The sequence below is a fragment of the Mastigoproctus giganteus genome, chromosome 1 (assembly GCF_048544385.1).
Source record: "Mastigoproctus giganteus isolate SK-2022 chromosome 1, ASM4854438v1, whole genome shotgun sequence".
NCBI lineage: Eukaryota > Metazoa > Arthropoda > Arachnida > Uropygi > Thelyphonidae > Mastigoproctus > Mastigoproctus giganteus.
Window position 1 is genome coordinate 52613053 of NC_143575.1, and position 18078 is coordinate 52631130.

Sequence of the window (18078 nt, forward strand, 5' to 3'; positions counted from 1 at the left end):
CATTTAGCAGTCACCAACTTGATTGTGTGAAATTGCACATCTGCCAAAAACCACAGTAAAACAAGAGAAGTGATGGGGAGTAAATCTATTTTTCAGTGGAGTTTATCTTTTTATTGCAGCTCAGAACAGCAAATGACTGTGGATGGTGAATTTATTCAGCTTCTGAACTAAAACAGAATTTCTCCCTTTGTGATAACATCAAAGCGTAACAAGCAAATATTTTCTATCAATACTTTTTGAGCAGCCATTAGTCGTAATCTGTTAGCTTTGTACTGTTAGAAATATTGCAGTTTTGTGAAGAATACACATTTCAAGAAACAATAATCCGTTATAGCGGATAATTGTTTTTTCCTCCCTTTGATGCACCAGTTTTCGAAGTTTATGACTCAGGTATAAATAGAAATATTTTCTTCAAGTTTCGTTAGATGATCAAATGCAGGAAACTGCTGTTTTGATATTGTTCCCTAAAAACAATTACAATAGAGCAAAACTTTTTTTTTTTTTATCAAATGCGCATTGCAGCGTTATCAGTTTTGCACCAGCTATTCCCGTTTCCAGTGTGGCTTCCATAGATGAATTTCCTTGATTTTCTGTTAGTAGGTGCAATTCACATTGAAGAAAGGAAATACGATCTTTCTGCCTTTCAGAAACAGTTGTTGCTACTGTTTCGCTTTATTGCTTCTTATGTCAACCAACAGTAGCTTGTGTTTTTCTTTTTTTTTTTTGTTCTTCTCTATATAGCTGTACGGAGGACTTGTAATATGATTCTCACACTTCGCTCATTAACGGCAAAGTTGTTTATCAAAACTGCTCCTCTCTGTAAACAGAAATTCCTGCACTCTTTAAATCAACAAATGAATCAAGTGTTGGGTTTCATAAGCTTTAGGGTGGGGGTAGAAAATTAAATGAAAAAAGGCCTAAAAAAATGCATATTCGATGTCACATTTTTCTCGTTTGCGTGAAATTAAATAGAAATTTCTGAAAATTGAAGTGGGAAAATTCAAGAGAACAGTTCTGGCTCCAGCTGTAGCAAGTTTCAGCTCTCTAGATAGAGTAAAAATTATAGAATTAACTTGCCGAACCCAGTTGGGGTGGGGAAGCACCCCACCAGACCAAAATACGGTTTTAACCTTATTTTGGTCTGGTTTTGATTTGGTTAGTTTGGTTTTGTTATGCTTATTATGATCATTTTGGCATGGTGCCAATATTTTTTAATGAATATTAATGTTATGCTTATTATGATCATTTTGGAATGATGCCAACAATGCTGAGTGAGGGCACAAAGTGTGAAAATAGAAGGTGACATTAAAAAATTGAACTGCTTTTAATTATTTTTGCCAATTTTAAATACGGAACAAGGGAAAACTTTGTAAGCCATGCCTGAACTTAGGAAGGCAATATGCACACTTGTGCTTGGGTTAAATAAGGCAAGGTGTAAATAGAATTTCTGTATTATCATTTGGGTATTTATCACTGAACACTTGATAAAACTTTAATTCTATTGTACATTATGTCAGTTGTGCATGTGAATAATGGATGATGTCACTTTATATAATTATACATTTAGGCTCTCATCCAGACCTCTCTCTAGTTCCCCCCCCACCCCCCAAAGACATCTGTTATAATTTACCTTCTCTGAATCTGTGTTTCTTGTTGGCAGGAATTATTGTATAGCTATGTGTAGATTTTGATATTAAATGAAAAAGAACTGTGATGGAAGATAACATTTAGTATTTTTTACCAGGTTTCATATTCACAGCCTTTGACATCAGTAATAGAACCCTTTCAGCTTCAAACCTGCCTTCAGGCACTATAATACATAAGATAATGCATCAGGCTGATTGATGGCAGGTTTACTGGACAATAAAATCTGCTAGTAAAATGACTGATTGATTTCTGTTCTATCACCTGTTTCCAGGTTATTAAATGCATAGCTATGGCAGTTTCCGTGAATGCATATGACAGGCAGTTGCCAAACAAGATTGGATTTTGAAAATAATCAAGCATCTGAACCATGACGGATGAACTTCAAAGTATAAGTAATCAAAGCAGTTGCCTTGCTCCACAAAACAGTTAACTGAAAATAAGCAAATCAGTTAATGGCAAACTCCAAACAATAAAGTTCTCCCATACATTATGTTGTGATGCAGCACTACTGAGTATGAACTTATGGATAAAGCATGTCATTTCAGATTAGTTCCTGCTTATCTGAAAATTAATATTCAGATTGACTACACCCATTTATGTGTAGTCAGTCTGAATTAGCATATATTGAACAGAAGGTGTTTTATGTGTTTCTTTACATTTTAAAATGGATGAGTGTACTCAGCAGTGAATTTGCATCAAGTTTTGTCTCAGATTGGGGAAAAGCATAACAAAAAATTCTTGAAACGTTAAAAAATGATCTGTTCCAAAGTTTAAAAAGCCACTTGTCCATTGAAGATGATTCTCGTTCTGGCTCGCTTCAACTTCAAAAACTAATGATGCATTTACTTGTGTTCATGATCTGATCAGGAGTGACTGATGTTTAACTATTTTCAATGTTTGCTATTGAAATTGGTATTTCTTATGGACATGTCAATCCATTTTAGTACAAAATTTGGGAACATGATTCATTTCAGAAAAGTTTGTGCCTCACATTATCACTGATTATCAGTGACAGTGAGAGAGCAGTGAGTTTTTGCAGTCAGGATCTTCATCAACAACATGCTGCTGCTAACCTACATTTTGTGTCTTCCATTATTACTGGTTATGAATCATAGATGCCTGGTTGTGATTTGGAAAGAAAGGCCCGGACCTCTCAGGGGAAGACTCCATCTTTTTAAAGTATAAAAAGCAAGACAACCTCAGTCAAATATGAAGATCATGCTCATATTTTTTGATTCATAGGGTATTATTCATTATGAATTTGTGCACATGGTCAACCACTGAACTAAAAATATCACAAAATAGTTCTATGGTGATTGCACAATTCTTTTTGTAGAAAAGCCTAAAAAGTGGGCTTGAGTGAATTGGTCTTTTTATTATGACAAGCTCTTGCACACTAAGCGCTTTCCATTAAAAAAATTCTTGTGAAGTGCTCCATCACTGTGTTCCCTTGTGCATGTCCACTGGATTCAGTTTCTCCTTCCCAAGTTTAAAGTCCCTTCTCCTTCTGAAAAGTCACATATTTGCAAATACTGAGCAAATTATTTGGAATATGGTGCAGGAACTATTAGCAATTCCAAAAGAAACCTATTAAGAATGCTACCAGAAGTTACAAAAGTGTTGAATTGGTGTATACAGTGTCAAGAAGATTTACTGGCTATTCAGATCCATATGACTAGTCAGTAAGCTTCATTTCTCATACATTAGTTCACTTCTTGAATTTTTTGATCATGCTTCTTAGAGGTATAATTATCACCAACAACTAGGCAGCACTCCTATAGGCTCTTGTGCTGTTATTGAGAGAGTGTTCAAAAGTACCGGCAGTATTGAAGCTCACTCATTCAAGAGAGCAGTTTGTAACTCATATAAGGTTCTTGGAGCAGTTGACAAGTTGAAATTTGTTTCCTGAGAACATCCTTTGTTTTCTCTTGGGATTTCAACCTGGAGACCTAGGTAGCCACTTTATTCAGGAGATATCCTCATGTTCATACTTATGGACAGGCATATGAGGTGCTAGCCTTGGGCCTCACGATAGAGGGGGAGCCTCACATGGTCTCTGTAATCTCAAATTTTTAAAGCGATTTCTTTTTTTAATGCCCTGATCTAAATTAGGGCCCACTTGTACCTACCATGTAAACAGAGACAGATGAAATTTACTGAAAAGTGTGGAACTGTGTTAATCTGAAAAGAACAGATTAATTTCCAGAATAAAGGAAAATTACTCTCTCTCCTAATTCCCTAATAGGGTGTAACAGTAAAACACAGGTTGATCACATCATATTATCTGCATTAGGAATATACCTTAATCTTTTCCACTGGCTGTGAACACAAGAAATCAGGTGACTAGCGCGATTTCTTGGTACAGTATTAGGTATTAGGTATTAGGTATGTTCGGGGTCTGACGGCACCTGGGATTTCTCCCATCTCCGCGTATGTTCTCTGTATCGGACAAGCCAGAGATTTAAAAGTGTGTGGGATATGTACTGTGTAGTTTGTTGTGCCCATTGTTCGTCCGGCCTGTTAGCCGCCGGGCCCCTAGTGAGACCCGACGTTACCAATACCTGCCACAGGGAGGCCGGCCGGGTGTTACCAATATTTGTACTCTGGCTGGTCTTGCCACTTACTTTCCTGGGATTTTAGTGGCTAGGACCAAAAAAAAAAAAAAAAAAAAAAAAAATCGAGGTTGATATTAGTGATACAAGTTAGTATTAATATTGCGCGACGTGGGGCTGTGCGGTGAAAGTGAGTTTTAAAAACCAAATAGGTTCGGGCAAGAATTTTGATGTTCTCTTTTGATTTTGACATGTAGGGCTAAACGCTGTGCAAGACAAAAGTTTGGGGGGAGGATGAAGACTGGGGGGAAGAAATTGGAAATAAGGGGCCGACAGAGTAGATGGCCCCTGCAGGTAGTGAGGCATGCCCGTGCCCCACCAGAGTGAAAAAATTGGGGAGGCAAGGAGAGGCAAGCCTCTCCTCCCCAGGAGTTTGGAAAGAAAGATCCGCTCAAGAGAGTGCGGATTTGGGTCGCCAATAGGCTGTTCCGGCGGGAGAGTGCCACCGTATGTCGTCTCCATCAGTTTGCAGGCCCTAAAAAGCTGGCCGTTGAGTCTCATCTAGGTGGGACACTAATAGGGGGTTAAATCTGAGATGTCATCCTTCCAGACTGCATGTGGTCTGGGTCCTATTTTCTGGTCATTATCTTAGGGTCATCAAGTCTATTGGCTGTCATTATGGGGTTTTATCCCTTCCGTGATGTTTGATAGTCCTCACACTACCTCTTGTCATTATGTAGTGGGTCTATGCTGCAAGGTCTTGGGGCAGTGTCCCTTTGTTCTGATGTCACGACTATTTAAAGGTGTTTTTTCGCTTCTATTGGCGGTAATCATGACTCTTGTAGTTCGACAATCTATTGTCACTTGTCTTTTCCTAGTGCATTTTGTAGTCAGTCCAAGGTCTGTATAGTCGGTTCCTCTGTGTCGTCTCGCAGCTATTTGCAGTTTTGTTTTGTCTCATTCCGTTAAGGTCTTCGGTATATGGCGGCTAGTGTTTGGCGCCTGCTAAATAATCCCTGGGCAAAATCAGTTAAGGCTAAATATTCTTCTTGTGTATCTAGTAGATGTGACTCGAGATCCCTCGGTAAATAGTGAACTCTAGTTATTAGTCTGCATCTAAGGTCTTCGTATTGGACACACTCAAACATAATGTGCACCCAGCTTTCTTGTTCCCCGCAAGTACAACGCGGATCCTCCACTATTCCCAATGCTGTAAGCTTTGCATTGAAAGCCCCATGACCCGTAAGGAGGTAGGTCGTGTAAAGTCCGGGTTGCAGCCAGGTTGGAAGAATGGGGTATACTCTGTCTACGTCCGGGATGAACTTTTTGGTGATGTTCCCTTTTGTTGTGTTTGTCCAGCGGTATTGCCAGGTTTCTTTTAGGTATTTCTGCAGCCTGTTCTTTTCAGCCTTGTGGGTTGCATTGTTATCCACTGTGTAGTCTTGGTGGGTGCAAGGCATTCCTTTGGTTATATAATAGGCTATTCCAGTACGTATGATGTCCAGGTCAAGGGGAAGGGCTCCGGCCAAGACCTGTAGGGCAACAGTGCTAGTGGTGCTACAGGCTCTGGTAATGGTTAACAGGATAGTTCTATGGATTGAGTCGATTATGCGTCTATTTACGGCGGTTGATGCCTTGTGATACCAAACCGCAGAGGCGTATGTTATAGCTGGTAGGAATGTCGTTTTATAATATAAGGAGAGCACGCGACGTTTAAGTCCCCAGTCCCGACGAACCACACGTGCTAACAGTGCAGAGTACTTCCTTATCTTTGTTCTTAAATGTGTGAGATGCTGCTTGAAGGAAAGATTACAATCTAATATCACCCCCAGGTACTTAAGCTGGCTTTGGAGTTTCACTGTGGTGTTGTTCACCTTTATTTGAGGTGGCCTGTGCAGGTCAAGGGAGCCTTTCAGTAAGATTGAGGATGTCTTAGTTGGTGAGATTTTTAGGCAGTGTAAGATGGTCCAGTCCTGTAGTATCCTGATGGCATGGTTTGCTTTTACCTCCAACTGGGTTCTACTGTCGGCAGCAATTTTCAAGATTAAGTCGTCGGCAAAAGCTTGGGTTTGGACGTCACCAAGGTCCATGGCCAGGAACTCATCCAAGACAATGTTCCACAACAGCGGCCCCAGGACAGAACCCTGGGGGCAACCCCTGCAGACACGGCGGTTTACCCTACCATAGGGTGCCACGACACTAATACTCCTGTCGGTAAGGTAAGACTTGATAGTGAGATACAAATTGCAGGGAAGGTTGGCCCGCCTTAGCCTTGCCAGGACACTTGGCCACCAAATGGTGTCGAAAGCCCCGGCAAAATCTATGGAGATGATTAGGTAGTATTTACTGTTGCAACTGGCCACACCGTGCAGCAGATGTCTAAGTGCCTCTACTGTCGAAGACTCAGGCTTAAAGCCGAACTGGGTAGACATGTGCAGTTCAGCACTCTTGTAATGTGTGTCAATTCGGGCATATAGCATTCTCTCAAATAGTTTGCTGATCACTGGTAGCAAAGCTATCGGTCTGTAAGTGGTTGGCTGTTGTGGAGGCTTATGTGGGAATCGTTGTAAATGTGTTACGGACACCACTAAATTGTGGAATGTCCCTTTAGTTCTTAATTAGTGCATTCTACAGCAGCAGCAGCTCTATTGCCTAAAGGCCAGAGGTGTGAACAATACATACCCAGGTCTCTCAATCTGTTTGTTATATGGAAATTTTATTTGTTCTATGGAAACTATTTTAATTGGACCATCCATAGATTTCAGAATCTATATAAGCTGAGATCCGAAAACTGTAAAATTTAGTTTAATTTAGCAGTTAATAATGCAGCGAAATTATGAATCTGGAGCATCTAAATGAAAGAGTCAACGAGAAAAGGGGGATCAAATTCGAAAACAAAAAATGGTCTGTTGCCTTTTTTGCACGTAGCAAAAATAAATGAAGAAAATAAAAGTGCAAGGACAGGAGAAGAGGAAGTAAAGACTAAATAAGAGACTGAGTTTAGTTCAGTACTGTTCTTTATATTTCACAATATTCCAATGTTTGTGTTTAAACAGACCGGTGAAAATAGTTTTTTTTTCTGATTATATTTATGTATGCAAGTGTTTTTTTTTTTTTTTTTTTTTTTTTTTTTGACTCTGGTATCTTTAAAGGGGGGGGGGGGGCACCACAAGAGCTTAGCGCCTTGGGCTCCGGGAAGTGTAAGTATGGTCCTGGATATTCTTATCCTGAAGAAGCAAGTCCTCCAAATTTAATCTATGGGTAGAGTGTTATTGTTCATTAGAAGTAACTGGCAGTTTACTGCACCCCTAAAAAAACACAGGGCTCAAGTATTTTGTGTTGCAGTGATTTTTATCTCAAAGATACGGATCTCCATACCTGCGTTGCATGTTATGCCTGTCCAAACTATCATACGTCATCCTCCATAATAGCCTCTTTCCCTTGTTGTTAATGGGTTGGTCTTAAAGGGAAGGGGTTAAGTCACTGATTTAAGTGACTCTGAATGCATGATACTAGATGTTCCAATATGAGTATCTTGTAAACTGCAACCCCACTGGGTTTTGCATGTGACTGTGTCTTGGGTGTATCAAAATTAGTTTGGTAACCAAATAACATCCAGCCAGTGGTGATCCTGTTGCCAGAAGAGCTGACTGATGTGAATGGTCACTGGAGGCTGACAAGACATGCAGCATAACCAAAAAGGTAGTCAGTTAAATAACAACCCCATACAACAGTAGTAACCAAAGAGGTATTTTGGAATTCACACCCTCATTCACCTCATTGTACCCTGTAATGGATGGGGTATCACAGCCAATGACTGAACCAGGTTCCACTCCTATCAACAAAAAACAAGAAAGCACAGTTACAGTGGACTCAGGAACACCAACGCTGGACAATGGAGGATTGGATAAGGTTTGCTTGGTTTGACAACTCTCTCTGTTCGTGTTATTTCACACTGATGGGAGAACCAAAATATGGTGAAAATAGCATTCCCCATACTGTGTCACCCAGCACTGCAAGCAATCTCTAACAGACTTAGTTCTGTTAGATTTTTGTTATGAGTAAACTGTTCATTTTCAGCAAGAAATCATGAACAAAGACTCCTCCTGTTTTTGAATCAGCGTGATTGAACTGTAGAGATTTGGAAACAGATACTGTGGTCTAATGAATCCTGAATAATAGAATAGAATGTGGAGATGATGGTTCCATCATATGTTTTTCCTATTGTACAAGCTGCATGAGGTTGAAATAGTTGTGTGGGGAATGATCTCATGACGTTAATTAGATACAAAAATATATCTGCAAGGATGACAAAAGGTTGCCATATATTTAAGAAATTTATTCTTCCAATTTTGAGGTTTGAGCCTCACTGAAAATCTATGAGATGCATTTGAACTTGTGTGGATATATTATCTTCTGCTCTCAACTAGAGAAATTATTGCCACAGTAATGGTTTAACTTACACTACATTCCTGTTTGGTCATTAGTTGAATCTTTGCCACATTGAATTAAAATGTAGTTCAGTAATGTAGAGGTCCTATAAGATATTAGAACTGAACCTGCAAGAGGTTCAGTTTCCTGTAATGATTATATGTAATGATTATATACTATTTCTGTTTAATGTGTAAGTTTTTCTGTTTCATTTTAGTTCATAACCATTGCGGTCAATGCCTACAGTACTTAAAAAAAAAAAAAAAAAAAAAAAAAAAAAAGCAAAATGTCATCGTAATTTAATGAAACTGTGATGTGTTATCTCTTAAAATCATTATTACTGGAGACAATTCCAATAATGCAGGGATAGGGGACGGTGGCTTACTCTTTTTTAAGCAGTTTAAAAATCTAGTCAGGAGGGGAGCTTTGAAAGAAGGTGTGAAGGGAAGTGAAGAATAGAATTCCGTTCTTTTCAATTGGTAGCTAGAGAGTAGTAAATTACAGCTGACTATAATTAATTGATCATTATAATAGTGATCTTCTGGGACAAATTAATACTTACTACTGACCGGGAAATTTTTAATAACAGCTACAGTTCATGAGGACTTTTAAATTATTAAACTGTGATGTGATTTTTGTTTGCTTATAGGGTCATTACACCTGATAATCAGTTATCTTCAAGGCCTCCTGATCAGTTGGAGCCAGTTCGTGTGCTCAGTAAAGAGTTTTCAAAGACTGTAACACCAGTAAGTTTCAGAAAGATTAATTCATAAACTGTTAGGAGCTGCTCTTAGAGATAAATGTGCATTCCTTATTTTATAATGTTTAGTGAATATTTATTTTAAAAAAATGAGCTTCTAGCTGTGGTTTGTGTAAGTGATTTCAATGAAAATGTTAGAAAGATGTAATTTGTGTGTTAAGATTCTTCTAATGAATTTTATGGCCAAGTTAACTTTTGTCATAAATTCATTAGAACTTTTAATATAAAAACATTTTATAGATTAAAAATTAACATACTTATCGTAGGAGCACTTCTATGGGATTTTCATAAGAATAGGTTAAACTAAGGTAAAAGCTTGACTGAAAGTGGGAAATCTTTTTACGTGTTATCAATCTTTCAAATAGTGAGGCTGTCATAGGTAGTCATGAGTTGCCTCAGCATTATACTACAAACAAGTAGCATATTATCACACTCTGCTACAACTTGATAACCTTCTGGCATTTTCAATCCTTAATAACTCCTCATTTGTGAATGTAGATGCAAAATACTCATTCAGTTTGTTTTCTATCTGAGCAGGATCATCAACAGTCGAACCATCGATATCAAGTGGACCAATCTCATTCATCGCCTTCCTTTTAGAGTTTATATAAGTAAAGAAATCCTTGCTGTTTTTCTTAGCATCCTTTGCCAAAGATTTCTCTTAATTTGCCTTCGCCTGCCTAACCTCTTTGTGACTCAATTACAGACTAGCTTATATCTGTCATAGGCTTCTGTGTTGCCTGATAATTTATATGCATCCTATGCATTTTTTTTTCTCTGCTACGAGTCTCATTAATTCATTTACAACCATTTAAGCCTAAACCTTGAACAATTTCTTAATAGGTATGAAACGTTTAGTAGCTTCCACGATTAATTCCTTGAATGCTTCCCACTTAGAATTTGCTGTTGGTAACATCATCAGCCGATCCCACTGTACTGAATTTAAAAACTGTCTGAGACCACTGTACTCACCTTTACGGAAGCAAAAACCCTTTGCTTTACCCCTGATGGTAATTCTATCTTTAATTAAATCCCACATCAGTACACTGTGATCGCTGCCACCTAGTGGTTCCTTTATCTGCAAATTCTTAATACACAAATGATCACGGCTGATAACCAGATCAAGAGTATTGATCCATAAAAGTTTTACTAGTGTGCGAGTGACCAAACCACAAGTTCCAGTCAATACATGGGAAGTTAAAATCCCCCATTATAAGACATTCGGATTTACTAGCCCAATCCATTTCTTTGTATAATTGTTTATTGTACTCATTCGAGTCATTAGGCCTATAACACACTCCTACTCTTATTTTTGCTTTTGCAGTTCTTATATCACACCAAACTGACTCAACATTGCACTGTCCATCTTTTTTATCAACTGGATGCACTTCTTTTGATTTTGTTTTTCTTAATTAACAGCATAACCCCTCCTCCCTTCCTATCCTGTCTATCCTTTCTGTACACATTGTACTCCCCAAATTCCAATTCTGCATTCCTAATATCTGTGTGACACCACATCTCGCTCCAGATGCTGCTTATTCTAATAAAAGTTCATTCAACACAGTGGTAAAACATAACATTTAATCACCTTAAACAGTTTTTAACATTTCATAAGTTTCTTGCAGATTTTATCAGTTTAAAATCGAATTTGATATTGGTTTGTGGCTCCATTGCAAAACCATGACATGGAACATAAGCATTACTAACAAAACTGGTTGTTACTTGCAACCTGCCAGCCTACTAGAAAATCTCTTTACCACCATCTGTTGGAGGAAGTTTGAACTGCAACATATTCTGTTTATTTTCAAATCATTGAACATGACTGCACCAGCACCGACCTGAGAACTTTATTGCCACACCTTGTATCTGCCACCAAATTGTGCTTGTTTATATCAAGATATGGAAGATTTCTTAATTCATCTTCCTCCTCCATTTTGCACTATGGGAGATATTAATGGACATCATCTTTTATGGGGATCTCAATGGCTGGATAAAAGAGGACAAATGATAGAAAAACTTATTGATAAAAATAACCTGTCTTGAATACAGATGCAGATACTGACATTCACCTGCCCATTGGAGTAAGTTCAGCAGTTGATCCCACTATCTGCCCGCCAGCATTATACCATGCCATAGAATGGTCAACTCTAATTGACTCCCCCCACCATAATAGTGATCACTATCTAATCACATGTAGGTTGATCACAGGGAATGCTCTAATATGCACACAACAGGAAAATTGGAAATTTAAAGCAGCAAACTAGGAAAAATATAAAGGTTGTGCCATTTTAGAATAGACTGAGATCATGGTCTATTCTAAAATGGCCCAAAGGTTGTCATATGAACTAATGAAGCAGCTGCATATATAACACACAAAACTATCGGTGCAGTAAAAGTAAAAGACGAAAGTTGAAAACCATGTGCGATACAAATACTGGTGGAATAATGATTGTTATATAGCAAAACAAGGAATCACTTTTGTATTAGTAGAAGGCTTATGTTGCAAGAAAGCAAGCTTATACAGCATTCTTAAACTTCCCATTTCACCCACCTGTTTGCTCTAAATATTCCAGTTCTGCCCTATATTTATTTAAGCTATCAACTTCCACAATGAGAGATGAAAGTTTGTTCCAGCAATCAACCCGCTGCCTAAAGGCAAATTTCTGTGCATCTATTCTACAACTATCTGCTCAGTTTGAATTTATGCCCCCTCAGGTGTGTAAGCTGAGCTAGAGGAAGAATCCCATCAGCATTGTGCTTGCTTAAACCATTCAGGGCCTTATACACCTCAATCAGATCATCTCGTAGGTGCCTATTCTACAGCCATTGCAGTTTGCAGAACTTTGCCTTTCTTGGTAAGAGGACCCCTCCTTCGTTCATCTCACCAAGCTTGTTGCCCTTATTTTTACTCGTTCCAGCAACTCTGCAACCTTCCTAAAATGAGGCCTCCAGACCAGTATGCAGTACTCAAGGTGTGGCCCAACCCTTGCCAAGGGATAATCACCTCCTTATTCCTACTATCAAAGTTCATGTATATCGTTGACATGACCCCATGACCTGTCCTGGTAGCATGACTGCACCTCTCAGAAGACTTCATCTCTGACTGCACAATTACCTCCAGGTCTTTTTCATTCTCTACCACCCTGAGTGTAGTACCACATAGTTTGTACATTTCTTTGGGGTTGCTGCTACCCATATGCAGTACATTTCATTTGTCAATGTTAAACTTCAGTTGCCACTTCTCTGCTCATCTGCTCAACTTTTCTAGATCCTGTTGCCTCAGCAGTTTGTTATTATTGTCATTAACAACCCTGCCAACCTTTGTATCATCTATAAAATTGGACATTAAGCCTGATATATCTTCATCAGTATCATTGATAAATATAGAAAACAACAATGGGCCTCCACTAATAACATTAATCCAATAAGAGCAGTGTCCATTGATTACCACTCTGTCTTTTCTCACTCAACCATCCTTTTATTCATTGCAAAACTTGCCCTTAATGCCGTACTGCTCCAATTTGTACAGTAGTTTTCCATGTGCAACTGTATCAAAAGCTTTCCTGAAATCCAAATATACGATATCAAAATTATTCATCTGTTTCCCTAAAAACCTTTCCCTATAAACCTATAAACAGACAAGGGCAAAGGCTCTAAATATTAAGTGGAAAAGTCAAAAAGAGTCTTGAATGTAATTTGCTTCCTCAGATGTCAATGTCAGTAGGTCTGAATGTCAGTAAGTCTGTTTACCTTAGTAAACAGACCTACTGACATTTGCATCATTTGGAAGAAAATCAGGCAAATTGCTGGAAAAATTTTGAAAACCTCAACCTTGATCTTAAAATAGAATTACAAGGCATCACAGAGCCACAACAGGTTGCAAATATTGTGGGATATACCTTCAAAAAATTTTTGCCACATCCCCATATTCCTCATCCTTCTTTTGTTCATAAAACAAAGAAAAAAAAAATTTCTACACTGCTTAAAAAATGTTATATAACCAGCCTCTCCCCATAACCAAGCTACATATAGCACTATAAAGCAAATCCAAGTACAGTAGGTCCAGACAGGACCTGTTAAATGATCCAACAGCTTACTGAAGGGATCACTGCTTGCTCTACTAACGTTTTATAATAAAATATTTTTAGAAGGAACCTACCCCATAAACTGGTGACACTCTATAGTACTGGCTTTTCAAAACCAGGAAAGGACCAAATCCAATTAACTACCATCCACTAGCTCTTACCAGTTGCCTGTCCAAAATTTTAGAAAATAATACGTGGTCATTTAATATAATTTTTAGAAACCCAAAAACTTTTAACTGAGATCAGTATGATTTCAGGAAATATAGATCAATGCTAGACTTCATGGTAAAAGTAGAGTCTAACATCGATAATGCCTTCTTAAGGAATGAACATATATTAATGATGTGCTTAGACATCAGAAAGGCCTTTGATATGACTTGGAAATATGGAATCTTATATGATCTAATGATTTGGAACATTGAGGCTGTCTACAAACATTGATTCAGAATTTTTTATATCAGGGAACCTTTGCAATACATTTTAATTGCATTCCATCCTGCATCTATACATGGCAAGGTGTTCCACAGGGCTTACACTTAATACCATCTTTTTGTAGAAGAATAAGAGAAATTTACCTCAATATGATATGTAGAACACTTTATGATACTCTCTCCAGAAATTAAAATGAATAAAAGATTAACACAAAATTATTACAGTAAAAAATCAGGTAAAACTCCAGATTAAGGTACTCCATCCAACATGGCAGCTAGCAAAACAGTGGGAAAGCAGTGATTGACAAGTTGACTCTGCCCACTGTCCTCCTAGGTTGATGTGCCTAGGGTGTTTTTGCCCCCACTTGCCACTGTTTTTAGGTTACAAACTCATTTTCCTATTCAAAAACAGCGGAATGGGGGATAAACACCCTACCTAAGCTAAGCATCTCCCACCTCGATGACACAAAACAATCAGAAAGAAAATGCCTCCACAACAATCACCGCACTGAGTGGGAGGTGCCTTCACCTGTCAATCACCACCATCTCTCCTCGCTTTCAGCAGTGTACCCTATACTGGAGTTCAGCCAAAAATCAATTTAAAACAATTAAAAATGAATGTAAAAAGTTACACATAAATTTTGTAAAACGATTTTCCTCCCTGAAACTGTCAGTGTTTTTTGACTGTATGTCATGATCACAGGAATGGAAATTACACAGTATGTGAACTTGGATCTTAAATAGAGATCATTTGTTCTTGCGCATGTATATGAAAGGCCGCAATTATTTGTCTTCACACATTTGCGCAAAAGACCATAAATTGGAGATTAGATATGGGCAGCAAATGTTAATATAATTCTCATGTAATTTAATTTTTATTGTTTCTGCAATTAATAGTCTCGTATAATTACATTGGACAATAGTATTTTGGCCTCGATAAATAAAAATGTATGGTTTTCATTAACAACATGAAAAGCTAATTCTGACAAGCCTGAATGAGAAGCACATACTGAGGATGCGTGCTATTTTACTCAAATATTCCGTGGGAATCGCATAGATCCTTGGTAAGATGAGTCACAATCGCTGCAAGAAATGTTTGTAACAAGTCATTTATTTGCATTGTGAAACAGGAAAGGTCTGAGCAATTGTTCAGTATAGCATATAATTTCTGTATTGGTCTGGCCACAATCTTAAATTGGATATCTTGTATCACCTGCCTAAAGGTTTTATAATACTATATACATACTCGGCTAAGGATGAAAATGTTTAGTTACTGTAAGAAACAATGGGCCAAATAGGAAATCTGGTCTTATGCAGCTTTACTTAACTGAAAAATGCAGGAGCGTTGTGTGTTCTGGCTTGCAATTCCTTTAACTGAAACATGGTAATGTAGTCATTTTTTTTGATATGTGGTTAACATTTTATTGTACCGACTGACCAAATTGGTAAATATTACCTGGTCTACTTCAAGATAAGTGGAGGTATCTGATATAATTGAAGCTAACTTATTTATATAATCAGTTTTATCGAGTATTACAACTGTATCTACTTTATCTGCTCTCTGAATTATAATGTCTTTATTTTCTCAAAGTTCACATAAAGCTGAACTTTCATGTCTATTCAGTTTAGGAAGTCGCGTGTCTTTTATGTTATTCACCACTTGGTTAACTTGTTGAATGAATAAATCTTTTTTGTGGAATATTATGCAGACCAAATTCAATGTGTATTACGAACTGTTTTTTAGGTACTTCCGAAGGTGGTAAATTATAATTTAATCCTTTTGGAATTTGGTCCTGCAATAGCATATATGAGGAAAGATTTGTAACCTGTTGATATGTCGGTACATTGCACGTTGGGGTGTTCAAGCACTAGCTGAAGCATTCTGATTGTGTGTTACCATGTTGTATGCATGTAGAGGGGGCGGCAAAGAACTTGTGTGCACATGGTCAAAAGCTCACGAGCATGTGTTTGTACTCGTATGAACCTGTCTTGATACCCACGATAATATATTCAGTTTGTTAATGTATCTGTTTTTTCTTTGTGTGTCCTGTGCTTCACATTGTAAATCTATGGGGGTCTTCAATACAAACCAATCATTTGGATGTAGAATGTAGATAATTTTTTAATTTGTTGCAAAGTTTCCTAACCTGGGAAAAGTTCATTTGTTTATTGGAATAACGAAATTTTAAGGCAAGTTTAACTATATTACATGATGTGGCAAATGCAAATTGCTTTTTTGCTCGAAATATTATGATTTAAATTGACCCTGGCAAATTTTGGGACAATGTTATTTTGAAGGCAATATTTTGGGAAAGAAATATGGTAAATTTGGGCCGAGTATCTTAGTGTTAATCTAATATAATTATGCACCTATCGATACACACATAATTGTGTGTATCGATAGGTTATGCTTGGAGAGAAAGGAAGTGAATGATATAGTCAACAAGAGTTTAAAATACGAATTTTAATCTGTTAATGTGTCTGTTATTTGAATGTATATAACAGAGCTGCAAGCCCAATACGTTCTACATTGATATTAATATTTGTAGAAGAATAAGAGAAATTTACCACAATATGATAAGTAGAACACTTTTGTATGATATTCTCCAGAAATTAATTATTATTGTATTAAACCGAATAATGGTACAAGCTAAGGATAAGATACAAAAAAAAAAACTACACCAACCAACAATAGTAACATCAAAAAAATGCTTCATTTCTGCCCCATACGTTGAACAGTGGCACAAGCAGCTTAACAGATTCTTTAAAGATACTGAGCAATATGAAAATTACATGCTACACTGAACAATTGCTGTCCTTTCCTATTTTGTGACACAAATAAATGACTTGGTATAAACATTTCTTGCAGTGATTGTGACTCATCTTACCAAGGATCTATGTATTCCTGCTGAATATTAGAGTAAAACAGCACGCATCCTCAGTACGTGCTTCTCGTTCAGGCATGTCAGAATTAGCTTTGTATGCCGTTAATGAAACCATACATTTTTATTTAATGAGGCCAAAATACTTAGTGTCCAATGTAATTATATGAGACTTAATTGCAGAAACCATTGAAATTAAATTACATGAGAATTCTGTTAATGTTCACCGTCCATATCTAATCTCCGATTCATGGTCTTTTGCACACAAGCATGAAGAATAATCATTGCCTTTCACACGCACATGCGCGAGAACAAATAATCTCTATTTAAGATCCAAACTCACATACTCAATAATTTCCATTCTATGGTCAAAAATCACTGTCGGCTTCAGAAAGGAAAATCATTTTTTAAAATTTACATGTAACTTTTTAAATTGTTTTCCGAATTTTTAATTAATTTATTTTTAATTGTTTTCAATTGATTTTTTACTGTAATAATTTTGCGTTTATCTTTTATGTTTTAATTTCTGGTATCATATGGAAGTGTTCTACATATAATATTGAGGCAAATTTCTCTTATTCTTCTACAAATATTGATATGAATGTAGAATGTACAGGTAGTTCTTGACTTGACGAGTTAATTCGTTCCTAGCGTGTGCCCATAAAGCTGGAATTTATTTCCCATAGACATAAGGTTAAACGTAGGGGTTACTTTCTCAACAATGAAATTAGTTAGCTAATTAGTTTGTTTAAACAATGATTGATTTATCGAAAGAAATGAAAACGTAGCCTGTAAAATCAAGCAAATTATAATAATAGAGAAATTATTTACGACTTACAAATGTTAAAGAATGTTCATTCTTCATCATCAACGACTAAATGCACTCATTGATCACTCATTATAAATTCTAATCGTGGAATTTTAATTATAAATTCCACAATTGCATGCATAAGCACTTTTTAACAGCACACACAAATTGCAACTAACACGATTCGAATGGATTAACAAGTTTACAAAGCTTAAAAAAAAAAAAAAAGAATGAAGAGAAGATTCTGAAAATTTATTTATGTTTTTTATTTGATTGAAGATTTCAGTAAAGGGGAAACACATTTCACTATAATAGCGTAAAAAAACCACACAATTCCAGCTATCGGTATTTTCGCAAATGCAAGAGGATCGAGTTTATTAAATGTTTATAATTGCTTGTAGTAACAAAAAGGCCCAATAAGCCGGAAAGTGCAAATTGTTTTTATTGTTTTATGGTCGTGTCCTCCAGAAATACGCTTTAGA

General features: G+C 37.0%; 1 protein-coding gene across 4 annotated transcripts in view; it reads left to right on the top strand.

Annotated features, from left to right (window-relative positions):
- Window positions 1-18078, top strand: part of hiw (MYC binding protein highwire) — a 1043263-nt gene that overhangs the window by 399162 nt on the left and 626023 nt on the right. For all 4 annotated transcript variants that reach the window (XM_090372846.1, XM_090372865.1, XM_090372875.1 and 1 more), the window contains exon 30: window positions 9280-9376. In XM_090372846.1, coding sequence (XP_090228972.1) covers window positions 9280-9376 — 97 coding nt within the window. The remainder of the gene's footprint in view (window positions 1-9279; window positions 9377-18078) is intronic.